This window comes from Metopolophium dirhodum, chromosome 3, assembly GCF_019925205.1.
Source record: "Metopolophium dirhodum isolate CAU chromosome 3, ASM1992520v1, whole genome shotgun sequence".
NCBI classification, from domain to species: Eukaryota; Metazoa; Arthropoda; class Insecta; order Hemiptera; family Aphididae; genus Metopolophium; species Metopolophium dirhodum.
In genome coordinates, this window is record NC_083562.1 from 21,540,045 (window position 1) to 21,557,530 (window position 17,486).

The following is a 17,486-nucleotide window of genomic DNA, read 5'->3' on the forward strand; positions in this document are numbered from 1 at the left end:
TAATGTAATACAAGCGATTGAATCATCAATCATGCATTGACACTTTAAAAAAATCAAAAATAGATTTGATTTTTCCTGCAGTTGTGTGTAAAAATTATTTTATAAATAAATGTTGTAAAGCAAATAAAATAAAGTTACTAAAATAAATGTATTATTTCTTTATTTTATTTAGACAATTAATCAATTTTTGAACATTTTGGGTCCAGAATTAAGATCAGTTATTAAGGATATGATCGGGTTGGATGTTATGATAAGTAGGGTTAAATCTCTATACAAAGTTTTTGATGCAATCGATTTTGATTTATTTTGTGAAGATAATGTGGAAAATTGGAATTTGTTTTTAAAAGAATTTCATTTGGAAGTATTAAGAGTTGAAGAAGAATGCAAACTTTTTATTGACTGGTGTTTTAATAATTTAAGGTACTTAAACCATTTTAGTTACTTTGTATCTATATACCTATATTATGTTAAAAAATAATAATTTGAAAAATGCTTCGTGGTCAAAGCAGATTTTTTGGCTGGATTAACGTTTTAATAAAATACCAATTTTTATAATCATTTTGTTTTAATAAAGGTCATGTAAAGAGGCGTATTTAATTTTGGAGAGGCTTCAAAAGTTTACTTCAAGACCTGTTTTCAAAGAGCAACTTAAAACCAAGTATGAATCGATTTTGAGACAGTATGAAAATGAGTTAACAACAATTGAAACATGGTTTTTGGTAAGAATAATGTACATTAAACATAATTTTATCCATATAATATTATTTATTACGTATATTAATTATTAATATTTTTATATTATTTAGACTCACCAAAATATTCCTCCAGTTTCTCGACATCATCCTCCAATTTCTGGATCAATATTCTGGGTGCGAATGTTATTTGATAAAATTAAAGAACCCATAACTGTTTTCCAATCAGCTAATGAATTTAATATGCCTTTAAAATTTAAGGTAAAATGACGAATTTTAAAATTATAAAGTATTATGAGTGTTGACGATGTTGTATACAATCATTTTAGGTTGTAGAAATGTATGAAAGTATTGTTGATCAAATGAAATGCTATGAACGGTTAAAATTAATTGACTGGACAAATAAAGCAAAATCATTGGCTGTATGTCAAATGGATACCAACATACTTGTTTGTATTGGAGCAAAAACTAATACAGGTAGATTTTAGATTCTGAGCGAAGCGATGAATGTATTGATTTTACAATGTGTGTGTTTTTTTTTTTATAATTTTTTTAGATTCTGAGCGAAGCGATGAATGTATTGATTCTACAATGATGTGTGTTTTTTTTTTATTTTTATTTTTTTTTTTTTTAATTTTTTTTTTTATTTTTGTGTCTGTCATCACCTTTTAGGACAGTAAAAGTGCTTGGATTTTCTTCAATAGTAACTTTTCTGATAGGAAAGTGAATATAGTTGGTACTTTGGGGGGTCAAAAGTAAAAATTTCCCAGTAGTTTTCACAAGCGACGTGAAAAACAAAAGAAAAATTAAGGAAAAACGGGAATTTTTACGCAAAATCTGTTTTCGAGAAAATCGATTTTGGTTTTTGGTGTAACTCTAAAACAAATGACCGTAGGGACATGAAATTTTGACTGAATGTTTATATTACCATTTTCTATGCACCATAACATTTTCCGAATATTTTGACTCTTTTTGAGCTGTTTACGGCCATTGTCGGTTTTCAATTTTTTTAGTTTTTTTTTCTATAAATATCAATAAAATTTTATCTGTTGAGTAAAAAAGCTTGAAAATTTAATAGAAGGCTCCTAGGTTATTGTTTCAAAGGCAGATGAAAAAAATTAAAAATCCTTAGTCACAGTTTTTAATTATAAGCATTTAAAGTTCAAATTTTGACAAAATACGGAAAAATCACGAAAAATAGCAAATTATTTTGAGTTGAGAATTCATAAAAATTTTTCTTTTTAAATCTATGATTTGAAAATGTAATATAAGATTACTCATAAGTTTGTCTACCTTTATCAAAAAAAAAATGTCTAGAAGAAACTTAAATTAAATTTTTATGAGCGTCTGAAATTTATATTTTTACAACATTTGATATTTACTCGATTTCTCATGTAACAATTTTCTTATTTTATTGTAATTAAAAAACGAATGACTGTAGATACTTGAAAATTTCACTGAATGTTCATATTAGCATTTTCTATACACCATAAAATGTTGAAAATATTTTGACTCTTTTTGAGCTGTTTACGGACATTGTCAGTTTTCAATTTGTTTAGTTTTTTTTTCTATAAATATCAATAAATTTTTATTTGTTGGGTAAAAAAGCGTGAAAATTTAATATAAGGCTCCTGATATATCGTTCTAATAGCAGTTGAAAAATATTAAAAATACATAGGCACAATTTTTTTTTATAAGCATTTAAAGTTCAAATTTTGACAAAATTTATCAAATTTATAATTTATTAATTATTTTGTGGTTAAAAATGTATAAAATGTTTAACTTTTATGGCTAAAGATTGAAAATTTAAAACAAGGCTCCGAGTAAATAGGTTATATATAAATTACTTTATTCACAATAATATCATCAAATATACTTGGTAAAATCATAGGCTGACTGACCGTTTTCGCTCAGAATCGTTTTTCTTATACAATGATATTATATCATTGAATTCAAATTTAACACCATCCATTACAGTGACCCACTTGTAACCTACTGTACAGTAGAGCGACATCCACTTACCCACCTTTTTTTAATTAAATATTATTTCATCATGATATAAAATTATAAACATCATTAAAACATATTATTATTTTTAAATGAAAATGAAAATGATAATATCACGTATCTAACAATATATTGTCCTTAATAACGATGATCAACAGAAAAATAAAACGATAACATTAAAAAATTAACTTACCTAACCACTCATTTTACAATCAATATTTTTTTCGTGGATAATTGACGTTTTTATAGTTTATAATTTTATTTACTATATAATTTACTGACGTATTATGTATTGCGTATTACTGTACGTATTATTTATCATTTAATGTTTATACATATTTTTAACATTTTTATTAAATTTTAATCTAGATCAATGTCATACTGAAAGTAATTTACCTAAAATCGAAGATTTAAAAGATTGGTTAAAGTGTTCCAGAAAATCAAATCAAATATTATCCGATAATAAACTAATGTTCAAAACCAATTTTAATGTAAAAAATATGTCTAGCTAACTAAACTATTTCAAATAATCTCTTTACTAATTATATATTTTCTAAAAATAGGATCAAGTTTATGAGTTAATTGAAGAAGCAGAGATGATGGAAAACTTGGGAATCGTTTTACCTAGAGAGATACAAATGTTATTAGCTAAGAAAAATAGTTTGCTAGATGACATAATGAAAGTGAAAAATATGGTTAATACATATAATACATTTATTTCTTCTATGAGCAATTTAGAAGTAAGTTTTCTGTTAAAGATACCTATCGAGGGAATTTTTTCATTTTGAATAAAGTTGGTTTTGGTGACATTTTTTTTTAAGTACGTTGTATACGTAAAAACTATTTTATAGTACCTAGTCTATTTATATATTTTGTTAATGATTCCAAGTTAATATAACAAATAAATTATATTTCTGGTGGGTAATTCTAATATACATATTTTAATATTTAATATTGTTCTATTTATTAGCTTGCCATATTAAAACACAAATTGAAAGATATTGAAGATTATTTTTACATGGGTCTCTGTCGTTATAATTGGCTTTCAATAAGTATAGACACATTTACAAACCATGGGTTGATTTTGATAAATAAAACAAAAAATCAGTTGATCAATATTAAAATAGTGAGTACATTTATTAAGATATAGGTACCTATTATATTAAATTAATTGTTAATATTCAATGAATTTATTTCCTTAGGTTGAATCTCATATATCAAAATTGATAAAATCGTTTGAAAATCTGAATTTATTTCCATTGAATATTTTAATCGATAACAATTTAACATCAATAGTAATTATTTCATTCATTAAGCATATTATGTAAATCATATTAGCTTCGTATTTTTTTTAATCAATTTAATGTATTTATGCATTACATATTAGAAGTACAAAATGTTAACTATAAGTTATGAATGCTTTGGATTTAATGAATTTCAACATATCATTACCAATTACAAAGCCATTTCAAAATGTTTAATACGCCTGGAACTATATTTATTTGGTTCAAAGAGTGGTACCTGTAAACCTATGTTTGGGTTGTATTTAAGTTATAAAAACATGATACTTAATTCTATTTTTAAGTAAGTCTATTTACTTAATTTTAATAGGAGTGAATTTATAATTATTCTATGGTAATTTTATTGTTTAAAGGATGTATTTAAATAACTTGGATTATTACAATAATGCTTTAATAAGTGACAAATCACTTATCAAATTGATGGTAAACATAACTGATCAAGAAATTACTATAGTTCCTAATTTGTATGTCACTTATAATACAATTTTAAGAAATGTAACAAAGTGTTTGACATGGTTAAAAGTGTTGCCTGTTTGGCAAATAGAATCATGTATATATTGCTTGACGGAAGAAAATAAATGGAAGAATGAAAACTACAAGAATACATTGTATGAAGAAATAATAAACAATAAAGCTATTCTAGAAAAAATTGAAATTCTTCGTAAAACTTCTCACAGTCTAATGGTCGATGTGAATAAATATTTAAAAAAGTATGTAAAATATATTACAAATTAATAAATTAGGTAAGTGCATTTTTAGTTGTTTTTGAAATTGTGAAACACAATTATCTACTTATTAGTTAATTAAATAATGTAAGTACTGTAAAAGTACAATACTATCAAAAAAGGATTGGTAAAAAAATATATTTTTAATATAATTTATGTAGATGGAAACAATTCAAATTCTTATGGAAAGGATCAAAAATAAAAAATAGAGGATTTTCAACTACAGATACGTCTATTCAGGATTATGAAAACATTTTTAACGACTTAAAACGACTTCTATTATATTTTTCAACGATTTCATTACACAAAAAAATACAATGCATCAAGTATGTTTAGTATTTTAGTGTGTATGAATTATATGTATTTTTGAAATTTCTATAAGCCACTATTTAATTAAATTAAGACGACGTGCTACCACGTGCTACCCGCATGTGTTGTTTCCATCTTACAAATGTTCAATACAATCAAAAACTGTTGTGCGGATAACAACTTTGTTCTCTCTCTGTATTTATAGTAGAATTACCAAAATTCCATAACGCATAGGGAAGAACTTTACCTGTACCGTAGCGTTTTAATTTTTTTGATAACACTAACTAATCATTTTAAATAATTAAATTTAAAAAAAGAAAAAAAAAACTAATGTTCTCAAACTGATAACTTTAATTGTATTTATGTTATCCAAAAACCAAAAAAAAACTTTTTCACGGTAAAGTTATGCGTAAAACAGTTTTTGGCTATATTGTACATTTGTAAGACGGAGATAACACCACATATTGCTACCCGCACGTCCTCTTAATCCCTAAAAGTTAATTTACAGTAATAATAACTATAATTTTTTATAAATATGTATATTTTTATTATATTTATTTTTTTATTACTTATAATTTAATACTTTAACTTTTTATTGTTTTTTTAATTATTTTTGTACTGGATCACTAATATTCTATTTCTTTTTATTTCACACTTCGATTATTTGGGTTTTAATTTTTTAAATAACTATTTTAAGAATAGTTTATGATACTGTTAAAAGTTGTTCATTTATAATTTTATCTAATTTAGATTAGATCTCAGTCCAATTATAAATCAAATGAAACTATACACGCGTGAATTGATATTATATTTTGCTGATCAATTAATAAAATCTACGAGGGAAATGATGCATCGGCAAGGGGATAAATTTAACGTAAGTGCTAAATAATTAGTAAAAGTTAAAAACAATCACTAATCAGTAATTATGAATCATATTCGTTTAAAAATTAGTACCTACCTATAAAAATCATTGTATATTTGTATACTATGTTTTAAAAATAGTGGATTAAAATTAAATTAAAATATGAAACGTTATATAATATGACATTAGTTCAATCTAATATTTCTTTGAATGATTCAGTATGTATAAATATTTATGTATTTTTATTTAGCAAGTTCTTTTATACGTGGGTACTGGATAGATTTTATTTTTTGTGATTCTATGATACTAAATATTACCAGGCTTACATTTACCAAAATATAAAATGTATCTTAATGTCACCTTAGTTGATTATTATTATCTATTATTTCTATAAAATAAAATAACATTTATCAATATTATTGAATAGAAATGTTTTATAGCTTATAATAGTATAGTAATATTATTATCCATGGGCGGATAGGCCATTTTTAGCCTACTACGAAATTTTAAAAAGGGCCTCTACATGAGAAAAACCGATAAGGATTCACTGCACCAAACGATAAAAAAAGGACCCATTGCCCAAATACGGAGAGGGAAATTCTTGGCTTCCCAGTAGGTCTATCCGCCCATGTTATTATCTTCATAATATACATGTGTACATTAAATATTTATTGTAAAAATAATTACAGACTTTTAAAGTGCTGACAAATGATGATATAAGAAATAGTGAAGATTTTTACAAAAATCTTTATATAATAGAAGAGATTAGAACAGAACAAGTGAACGTTGAGATATTTTTTCAAAACTTAAACCATCGTATTTATATTTTGGAAGAAATGGGAGTTATTATGTCTTATGAAGATCTTACGTATATTTCATATATACAGGACGACTGGACAATGTTACAACATATTGCTTCAGAAAAGAAATTATTTTTAGAAAAAGCCAAACTCATTTGGTCCCATACCGTTAAAATCAATATTGAAATGTTTTCAGTCAGTATAGACACATTTTTGGAAAAATATGATCAGTGTGGCCTTAAGAAAATTAAAGATGACTTAGATTTAGGACTTATCTTAATGAATGTGTGTAAAGTATTTATCATCTTTTGTAGTTTTGTAGTTGATAATTTTAATAATACAACTATGTTTATTATCTTAGGAATATGACTGCAAATTTACTGATTTTATGAAAAAAAAAGAAAAATTAGTTAAGGAGGAAGAGCTATTTAATTTAAAATTATTAAATACAGATCGATTTGATAGTTATTATTCTGAGTTTCAATATATGAAGCTAGTATACTCCTTGTACGAAGCACAAAAGTCGGACATTGAAAAGTGGTCAAAAATATCATGGTTTGATATAGAAATAGAATTTGTTCGTGAAGCGTTTGGTGCTCTTATGTTAAAATTTAAGACCCTGCCTGTCTTAGCGCAAGATACACACCCTGCAAAGATTTTAGCAAACTATTTAAAGGAATTGAGACATAGTATACCAATTTTACTTCAGTTAAAAAATGAGGCATTTAAACCTAGACATTGGAAAGAAATGTTGGATACTATTGGTAAATAATATTTTAATTTAATATTTGAAAATATTTTGGTTTTTATTTATACCTATACATTATACATAGTATATATACTTATATTATCTACCTTCCTTTAAAGTTTAACATAAATTTAATAATAATTAAGTGCCTAGTGACCCTTCTATAAATAAGCTTATGTTTTGTATTAAATATACAACTGTAAACCACTGTGTGACGGGGAGTATAAGACCATTCCCCCGGGGGTTGTTACACCTTTAGCCATATTTCTCGAGGGCGGCTACTTCACGTCTTAATGACGCGGTCGCGTCCCTCCGACGGGTTTACGTCAGGGCGCCGGCTATTAAATATACAATGTACAATATTCAATGTATTATTATAATAAAAAAATTCAACCAAAGTTGGTTAATATTGAAAAATTAAATATAAATAGAATACATTTGCAATTTATAATTATTGATAATTAATTTGATAGTTAACCATTCTATATATAATTTGCATAGGTGTATATTTTAATTTTGATGAAGAAATTTTAACTTTTGGTATTGTTTTGAAAATGAGAACTGTAAAACATAAACATGTTATTAAAAAAATATTATGTAAAGCAATTGATGAAAACAGGATTGAACAAAAATTGAAAGAAATAAATGAAGTAAGAACAAAATATAATGTATTTAATTACTCATCAAATTTACATATTTTATAAAACAAAATTAACTCAACACTTAATAGCGTTGGAATACAATGAGTCTTAACATAGAGAAATTCTCTAATGTAATTTTGCATATTGAACATAAACTATGTGGAGTGCATGATGTGTTGCAAGTATTGGAAGATGATCAAATTACAATGCATAAAATGATGAACTCGTAGTAATTTATAATACATTTTAAACAGTAAGATTTTTTTTATTAAAAGTTATTATTCATTTTTTCTAGTTCAGTTGAACCGTTTTTAGAAAAAGTTGAAACATGGCAGAAAAATTTATCAACTGTGAATGAAGTTCTAAATAAATGGTGGTTTGTACAACAAAAATGGATTTATCTCGCAGAAATATATGCTGGGAAAAACATTTTAAATATTTTACCCGAAAAAGCTGAAAAATTCAATGAACTGAACAAATTCTATCAAGAGGTATATTGTTATTATTGTATAAATAATTAATAATACTAGTTTTTTATGGACACTTAAGAGGGAATGACATTTGTTTTTAAGTTTTATTGTCTATTATTATATAGGATAAACATTGTGTATTTATGTGGGAATGTACTTATGGTCTTACCTAACAATGTTATTGGTTTTTTAAATGTATTTAAGAGGATGCTACACATACATTACACATACATACATGCATACATATACACTACACATACATTTGTTGTCTCGGTCTTACAAGTGCGTAACATGTCAAATTTTACGCTCAGTAGATTATGAATATTTTAAAATTGTAAATTGTTTGTACATCTTAAGATATTCATAACTTGCTTTAACATTAAAATTAATAACAATCTTATGATATGCCCTTGATAATAACCTTACTTTTAAATTTTATAAGAGGTTAATTCACTCTAGTTTTTAAACTAACGGAGCTAAACGTGATCTGCTGAGCGTAAAATTTGATATGTTACGCACTTGTAAGACGGAGACTACAAATTTCTGTGTAGCGTCCTCTTAATTGTGTAACAAAGACTAGTGAAAGGCACAAATAATTGTTTTTATAACGTTGCTAATGGCGAAGACTATAATTCTTAATATGTCTAAAAGACGAGTACTGAGCATGCACCGAGAGTAAAAGACGGCTGTCATAAAACAGTGTTACAATGTATTTTTGTACCTACATATCCCATTTAAAATGCTGATTCAGCATTTCATTTTAAAGGTTGCTAATATTTAAAAATGTTTTATTGCATAATGCATATTAAATCAATTGCAAAAATCATCTTACCTTAAACACCATGAAAAATCTAAGAGTGATTTGTTTAAGGCAGGCATCATATTAATATGACCAGTATGGCAGTATGTATGTGTAATGTGCATTTTATTATCCTAACTATTACTTTAAAGAAATAAGAAAGATAGGGTAAATAAAAGATTTATTAATCACCGATTTTTTTTTTTGTAAAATTGTACTTATTTTTATTTGCGATCCAACATTATTTTAATTGAAAGTTACAATATATTATATTTATTATTTATGGTAGTAACCACTGGCCATCAACCACTTAGTATGTTTGAAGGATTAATTTCTTTATTTTTAAGTTTTGACAGGTCTTAGCCCTCTCAAGGACCCCCAATTTCCCATACCAAGCATAATATACATAATCTACAGCCGATGAAATAGGTTACAAATATCCGGCGGAATCAATAAAACCTTGAGTAGGCCAACCTCCAGTTGGGGGAATCCCCCCTACAATCGTGACCTATAGAGTAGATAAATACCACATCAAAAATGTATTAGCTACTTCACATTTGAAACTACTAGCTGATTCTAATTTCTAAATTATTACATCGTAATCATTTTTTTTATTTTGAAAATAAATAATATTCAATCTATATAAATGTCAAATATTATGTACCTATGAAATGCAACTACTACAAAATAATTTTGTGTTTTCTGTATAATAACTTATAAGCATAACATTTTGTATAAATGGTATGGATAAAATGTTAACTTGTGGCCTGGTGTAGTGGTATGGCATGGTGGTTGTCCTCCACGGTTACAAAACGTGTTCTGAGTGCAAGCATCGGCCAGGTGTCACTAGTTACCGGATGGGTGAACACCCGGGGTTAAGTGAAAAATCCTCGCCACATTTACACGTGTTCCGAACCCCCCCCCCTCTCCAACCCCCTAAAAAAATATGAAATATAAAAAAATTTATTTTTATTTTAAATAATACACTGCTTTCTACTGAATTTTTGTACCTAATCATAGGCCATAGTCTTAGTTTACTTACATTTTTTTTTCAATATAGAGGGCAATTAGGTCCCATACCCAATACTAACAGGGAACAGGTATACCTGTTCCCTCAGTTCCCTGTTAGTAAATTCTAAATTTAAAAGATCTACAACAAATAATAATTTATTAAAAGATTTGTATAAATTATAGTTTGTAAGTAGGCACACACATAGTATTTGTTATTATTATTTAATACATAGATATTTATTTATTTATTATGTCCATAGGTAATGGCTAATGCAAATAGAAATTCAAAGATCCTTGAACAGTGTTTAACGCCAAATATTATTAACCAATTATTATGGTTGGAATTTCGTTTAGACACTAGTCAAAAAGAATTAAATAGTTATATATCTGAGAAAAGAAACTGTTTTCCTAGATTTTATTTTATATCAGATAATGACTTGTTGTTCATTTATGGCAATTCTAATCCAATTGCTATCCAGGAATATATTATTCAGGTATCAAAACTGTAATTACGTATCTGCTTGAATTTGAACAAGTTAAAATGATTAGTGAATGTATAAATATATTTTATTTTAGATATTTGATAATATTAAAAGTTTTAATTATGAATTAAATGATGAAAGTTACACAGTGGTAGCAATGAAAACATTCAACGACGAAGTATTAATATTTAAAAACTATGTGATTATTAAAAATACTGTAGACAAATGGATGCATAAAGTTATTGATCAAATGCAAAAGTCAAATCGTTATATGATTAAAAAAGCTATATTGGATTTAGGATTTGTTTCATGTTCAATTACTAGATGTGATTGGATAAATAATTTTCCACTATCAGTTTGCTTGACTGCAGATAATGTGTGGTGGACTGTTGAAGTAGAAAATGTTTTTGATGAAATTGAATTAGTAAGTCATATTTGTATTAATTTAAATTAATACATTGTTTATAATTTATAATTAACTAATTTTTGAATAATGCAGTATCTACTGTTATGTAATGTTATCATAAATTATATTCATTAATATCAATCAAAACATCAATGTGATGCATACATTTATTTTAGGGTAACCGTTTAAGTATGAAACAATATTTAAATCAGTTGAATAAAAAAATCAATGAAATAGTTATACAAAGTAGAAAAGAAATGTTGGAAAATAAAAGAAACAAGTATAGTTCTATAATAATTTTAGATGTTCATCATAGGGACATTATTGAATCATTTATTATAAACAAGTAATCAATTTGAGAATTTTGTTTTATTAGTTCTATACGTCATATAATATATTGAATTTAATTTTTAGTGTGACCTTTGCAAAATCATTTGAATGGGACAGTGTAATTAAAACATATTGGATAAAAAGCAAGGACAATTTATACATATCACAGTGTTCAGGTAAAAACCGGGTATATTAATACTGCTAATAATGCTTAAATATTTAATATTGAAGATTATATAATTATAAAATAATGTTTTTATATAAAATTTTAAAGTTGATATCAATTTTAGATATTATTGTGCTAAATATTGATTATTTAGTGTCTCATATACGATTGTTGTTGATTGTCATCTGTCCTGGTTCTTAAATGCAATAATGGTTTGAATATTTTTTAGGTTTTTTTGATTATGGGTATGAATTTATGGGATCAACTAAGAACATTGTTATAACCCCATTAACTAATCGTATATTCTTAACGTTCACACAAGCATTAATGATGTGCTTAGGTGGTGCAACTCACGGTAAGAAAACACAGTTAGAAATATTTGGCACTATAACCAATTTGTTTCTTTATAATGACTATTGAGTAATGTAATGAAGCCCATAAGCACTTAATAATTAGTCAAATTTTACACAGTATCATAAATAAATAATTATTAGATTTAAAAATTTTTTAATTTTCAGAAAATTATATTTTTAATTCAGTGCTATGTTTATAATATAGGTCCTACTGGAACTGGTAAAACTGAAACTACTATGGCTATGGCAAAAATGTTTGGCAATATATGTAAAATTATTAACTGTAGTGATGGGTTGGACCATCAGACATTTAGTCATTTCTTAAATGGAATTTGCCAAAGTCGAATTTGGGGATTGTTTACCAAGTTCAGTAGAATTTCTCAAAAAACATTGTCTGTTATATCAACTTTACTATTTTCCATAAAATGGGCACTATTTGGGAACAAAAATGAAAATAATGTAATGTAGTTAAAAAAATATTCTTATAAAATTGTTATTTATGTTACAATTTAAAGATAATAATAATAAATAATTTTATTTAGTTTCCTGAATACAATATAAGTATTAATCCGAAAATTGGTATATTCATTACCATGAATATTGAAGAAATTAGTGAACAAAAAAAAGACATTGATGAAATAATAAAAAGTCATTTTAGACCAGTGATTTGTCTTCTTCCAGATTTTGAACAGATATGTTTCACTATTTTATATTCTGAAGGATTCTTGGAAGCTAAAGTGAGGTTTAAGAAGATATTTATTCTTGAATTTAAAATGTATGTATAAAAATCAAGATCCTTATTAATTATTTTTTTATTAGATTTTGTCAAAGAAAATATCATTATTATATAAGTTATGTAAAGATGGACTTTCAAATCCATTAAACTACACATTTGATTTGAGATCGTTAAAACTCGTCATCAGGACTGCAAGAAACTTAATAACCAAACAACCAGAGCTTGAAGAGAGTTTAGCAATAATGAAAATATTACGGTTGGCATAGTTGAATAAAAATAATAATACTAATTAATATTAGTAATTATTAATTATATTATATTTATATATAATATATAATCATGTTATATTATTACCAGTTTTGAATAATTTTAATATATTTTTGGAGTTAAAAGTTGAAACCATAATATAATTTCAACTAATATACCATAGATTCTAAAAAAGCCACAAATGCTACTTTTCTGTATATAAATATTTTTTTTTTACCACATCGAGAAATACATTAACCAATCTTAGTTAATTCATAACTCCGTAAAACGTATCAATTGTAGTAGGTAATACAAATAAAATAGATTATCATATAAATTGTACTAAATGTGTAGGTATTTTATTAATAATATAAGAATTAGTTTTAAATATCATAACATCATTATTGATTATTGTCATTACAAATTACAATTAAGAAATTTTAAATTTAGAAATAAGTAGATTTTTCAAATAAGTTCTAGGTAGGTAATCGTAACGAGTATTGTACATTTGGTAAATACATTTTGTCTGGTGGGGTGGTGGGGAGGGATGAAATTTCAGTGGGGCGTCCTCCCCATAGTATGTATAACGTTAAGAGCTGGATACTTTACAAGTGAGAAAATAGTAGTTTATTTTTTTTTAAATATTTATTAAACGGCGTAATGTGTATGCAAAATTAGTACATTACTGTATAGGAGTGCAGATTTAAGTAGATTTTACTTACTAATAATATTAAAAATACAATTTCTAGTTTAATAAGTATTAATTAATTTAAGTAAACATTTATTTGGTTAAATAATTAATATAGTTTGTATTTTTTTCAGAGATTTAAATTTGCCTAAATTAATTGATAAAGATGTTGCTTTATTTTTATCATTTATATCTGATTTATTTCCAAACATCAAATATTTAAAAACAAAAAATGCTGATTTTATCAAAGCTATAGAAATTGCTTTGAAACGTGAAAAATTTGTAAAAATTGACACCCAAATAGAAAAAATCAACGAAATTATGGAAACACTAAAAAATAGGAATTCAATTGCAATCATTGGACCAACAAGTGGAGGGAAATCTGTTATAATAAACGTGTTATGCGAAACTTTAAATCATTTAAAAATATCAACTAAACTTATAACGCTTAACCCAAAAGCATTTACTAAATTAGAGTTGTACGGTTATGTAGATTCAATTACAAAATCCTGGAATGATGGATTATTGACGAATATTTTCCGAAACATTAATCAACCAATTGTCCCTAATAATCAGTCTAACTATTTTATTTTGTTCGACGGTGATATAGATTCAATTTGGGTTGATGACTTAAATCCTGTCATGGATGATAATAGAATGTTAACGTTATCAAATGGAGAGAAAATTAGGTAGGTTATTTATTCTGACACAGCTTTAAGAGAACGCTACACGGACATTTGTTGTCTCCGTCTTACAAGTGCGTAGTGTAGCAAATTCACGCTCAGCAGATCACGTTTAGCTTATTTAGTTTAACAACTAGAGTGAATCGATCTATTATGAAACTTGATGCTAAGAGCATTAACTGTGTTCGAATGTGAGTTTTATTACGATAGTACTGGGCGTAAATTTGATATGTTATGCACTTGTAAGACTGAATCAACAAAATGCCTGTGTAGCGTCCTCTTAACTTATTAATAAATGTATCATGTATGCGTAAATAAAAACATTATTTTAACCAAAAAATGTATATACAAAGTGTAACAGAAATACCTGGCATATAAAAATAAAAAATTGATACTATACAATCAGGGTTGGCTCAAACAAAAATAATGCACTAGGCAAAATCAAATTTTTAAACCCCTAAATTAATAATATTATCACTGATTTGAAAATTCCGCCCTTTTACTAAAGTACCGCCCTAGGCGTCTACGTCTATGTCGCCTACCCCTTGAGCTGGGCCTATATTAGGTTAAACATATGACAGAAATTATATTAATTATATGGATAGTAAATAATTTAAGAAACATTCTTATATGTTGGAAAATGTTTAAAAAGAATATTTTGAAAAAAGTGATTACGTTTCAACTTAATTTACTCTAAAAAATATTGATATTTTAAAAAATAAAATCATCTACTTGACTTAACATTTTTACCATAAAAAATTTTCTAAAAATTAGATTTAAAAATGGGCTAATTAGAATTTTTTCAAAAAAAATTGAGTTAATTTTAAATTTTTATTTTTGGTAGGTATTAAAAAAATTAATATGTTGTAGTGTACATATAGCTCGACAGTCTACAAACTATTATTTAAAAAAAATGCTTATTAATAGTTAAATATTGATTAAAAGTTAAAACGAAAGTTATTTTATTTATCAGGTTTTTCGTTACATCCTGTATATTACCTCAATTGTCCTCAATACTTGAGGGATAAATTTTTTACTTCACAGATAGATAAATTTTAAATTAAATTAAAATTAAAAATATTTTTGCAGTTGGTAACTAGTAAGCTAAATTAATGCCATCACGTTTATACAATTTTTTATAGGATAAAACCACAATGTAATTTGTTATTTGAAGTCGGCCATTTATCATATTCGGCTCCATCTACGATATCTAGAATGGGTATAGTGTATGTTGATCCCAGTAATCTTGGTTATATGCCGTTTTGGGTACGATGGTTAGAACCACGAAGTTTAATGGAGCAAACAGCATTGGATCAATGTTTTCAAAAATACGTACCTGTGTTGCTAAATTTAATTTTTAAAGATGGAAACGATCTAAATAAATCATTCCCGCTAACGACTGTTGTTTTTCAGACTAGATTAAATATGGTAAAATATACTAATAAATATACAATTTTAAAATGCATTATTACATAATATATATATTTTTTTATTTTTTATTAATAAAAAATTACCCTCGGCGACATAGGCCACTGGGATACACTTACATAATATATTATAAATGTGTACGCTCAGATATCATTAAGAATGGAATTTTAAAATAATGGATTATTTTTGTAACTTTTTTAGATTACTCAACTTTGTTTTATTTTGGATACCATATTACCTTTAGTTTCATCAGACAATAATGATTCGATTAAAGTCGGTCGTAAAAGAACTGCAATGACTAGCAATGATATTGCCATTCCACTGACTTCGATGATTTCATTTGTGGCTGGTATGGGAGTGTTAGAAGCCGTTTTTATCCAAGCTTTATATTTATCACTGGGTGCGTTACTAACTGATGTGACATCTCGCCATACGTTTGATGAAAATGTTAAAAAATTATCTGGTTTTGTAACTGCTCCAAATGCCCATGAACGGTCAAAACAAAAAAGTTTAAAATACATACCATCCGGTGAGCCTACTTGGTATGACTACTATTTAGATTTTAGTACGTTGGAGTGGATATCATGGAAAAACGCAGTCCCAGAGTATATTCATAATGATACTATTACATTTGGCGATATACTTGTTCCCACAGTTGAATCAACTAGATTGGTATGGATATTAAAACTAATAAACGAAGTAATTATACAATTTCATTATTATTATTTATTAAATACATAAATGTTTCATACATAAACAAAATAATAATAATTTTCTTATTTTATTTCAGTATTATTTTAGAAGTGCAATATTTAAAAAAGTAAACAATTTTTACTCTATTCCTATATTATTCATTTTTACACATCTTTGTATGTATCTATTTGTTTTTATAGGTTAAACGTCCTACAATTATAGTTGGTGACATGAGTTCTGGTAAAACAGCCACAATGAAATATTTCATACGTAATCTTGATCAAAAATACTATGTAAATAGCATTTTAATAATTTTAATATGCGATAAAAAATAATATCAGTTATCACAAATATTGATATATTTAAGTATGATATGATAATTTGTTTCCAAATATAAATAATTATATTTAATATTTTTTTAATTAATTAAATTACAATAATTATTAGTTTCGGGAAAATCGTGTGGAATTGTATTTTAATTTAAACTGAAAAATTGATTATCTTCTAAAATTATTCAACTGTCCAATATTTATTTTAAAAACTTAAATTATATAATATGAAATGATAAATCATTTATAACGAATATATCAGTTTGACGATAATTTATGTTTTGAAAATTATAGTTAACTAGTTATAAATTTATAATGTTCAAGTGAATCTTAAATATTATATTTAGTTGTATACGATAATCAAAAAAAGATTAAAATTTAAAAGGACGCTACACCCGCATGCGCTGTTTCCGTCTTACAAACGCGTAACATAACAAATTGTACGTTTTGAATAAACCTATTAAGTCTGTTATGATTAATATTGGAGAGATTTTACCTATTATCAAATTTAGAAGTAAAAATATTATTTAGTGAACTTCATAAGTTTTTATTTATATTTTAATTTAAAAAAAAACTCTAAA

At 25.7% G+C, this 17,486-nt stretch overlaps 1 protein-coding gene across 1 annotated transcript in view; it reads left to right on the top strand.

The window, feature by feature from the left end:
* The window catches only part of LOC132941715 (dynein axonemal heavy chain 10-like), a 42,350-nt gene that overhangs the window by 9,380 nt on the left and 15,484 nt on the right, over positions 1 to 17,486 (top strand). Inside the window, exons 12-41 of the mRNA XM_061009865.1 lie at positions 173 to 420; positions 575 to 719; positions 807 to 953; positions 1,022 to 1,169; positions 3,069 to 3,190; positions 3,263 to 3,439; positions 3,670 to 3,825; positions 3,902 to 3,994; positions 4,087 to 4,283; positions 4,354 to 4,710; positions 4,887 to 5,051; positions 5,785 to 5,908; positions 6,586 to 6,981; positions 7,058 to 7,460; positions 7,946 to 8,094; positions 8,175 to 8,314; positions 8,381 to 8,576; positions 10,626 to 10,859; positions 10,942 to 11,271; positions 11,430 to 11,599; positions 11,668 to 11,759; positions 11,979 to 12,104; positions 12,308 to 12,561; positions 12,645 to 12,839; positions 12,922 to 13,094; positions 13,907 to 14,461; positions 15,598 to 15,883; positions 16,085 to 16,582; positions 16,674 to 16,703; positions 16,777 to 16,869. Of these exons, the coding sequence (XP_060865848.1) occupies positions 173 to 420; positions 575 to 719; positions 807 to 953; positions 1,022 to 1,169; positions 3,069 to 3,190; positions 3,263 to 3,439; positions 3,670 to 3,825; positions 3,902 to 3,994; positions 4,087 to 4,283; positions 4,354 to 4,710; positions 4,887 to 5,051; positions 5,785 to 5,908; positions 6,586 to 6,981; positions 7,058 to 7,460; positions 7,946 to 8,094; positions 8,175 to 8,314; positions 8,381 to 8,576; positions 10,626 to 10,859; positions 10,942 to 11,271; positions 11,430 to 11,599; positions 11,668 to 11,759; positions 11,979 to 12,104; positions 12,308 to 12,561; positions 12,645 to 12,839; positions 12,922 to 13,094; positions 13,907 to 14,461; positions 15,598 to 15,883; positions 16,085 to 16,582; positions 16,674 to 16,703; positions 16,777 to 16,869 (6,399 nt within the window). The remainder of the gene's footprint in view (positions 1 to 172; positions 421 to 574; positions 720 to 806; positions 954 to 1,021; positions 1,170 to 3,068; positions 3,191 to 3,262; positions 3,440 to 3,669; positions 3,826 to 3,901; positions 3,995 to 4,086; positions 4,284 to 4,353; positions 4,711 to 4,886; positions 5,052 to 5,784; positions 5,909 to 6,585; positions 6,982 to 7,057; positions 7,461 to 7,945; positions 8,095 to 8,174; positions 8,315 to 8,380; positions 8,577 to 10,625; positions 10,860 to 10,941; positions 11,272 to 11,429; positions 11,600 to 11,667; positions 11,760 to 11,978; positions 12,105 to 12,307; positions 12,562 to 12,644; positions 12,840 to 12,921; positions 13,095 to 13,906; positions 14,462 to 15,597; positions 15,884 to 16,084; positions 16,583 to 16,673; positions 16,704 to 16,776; positions 16,870 to 17,486) is intronic.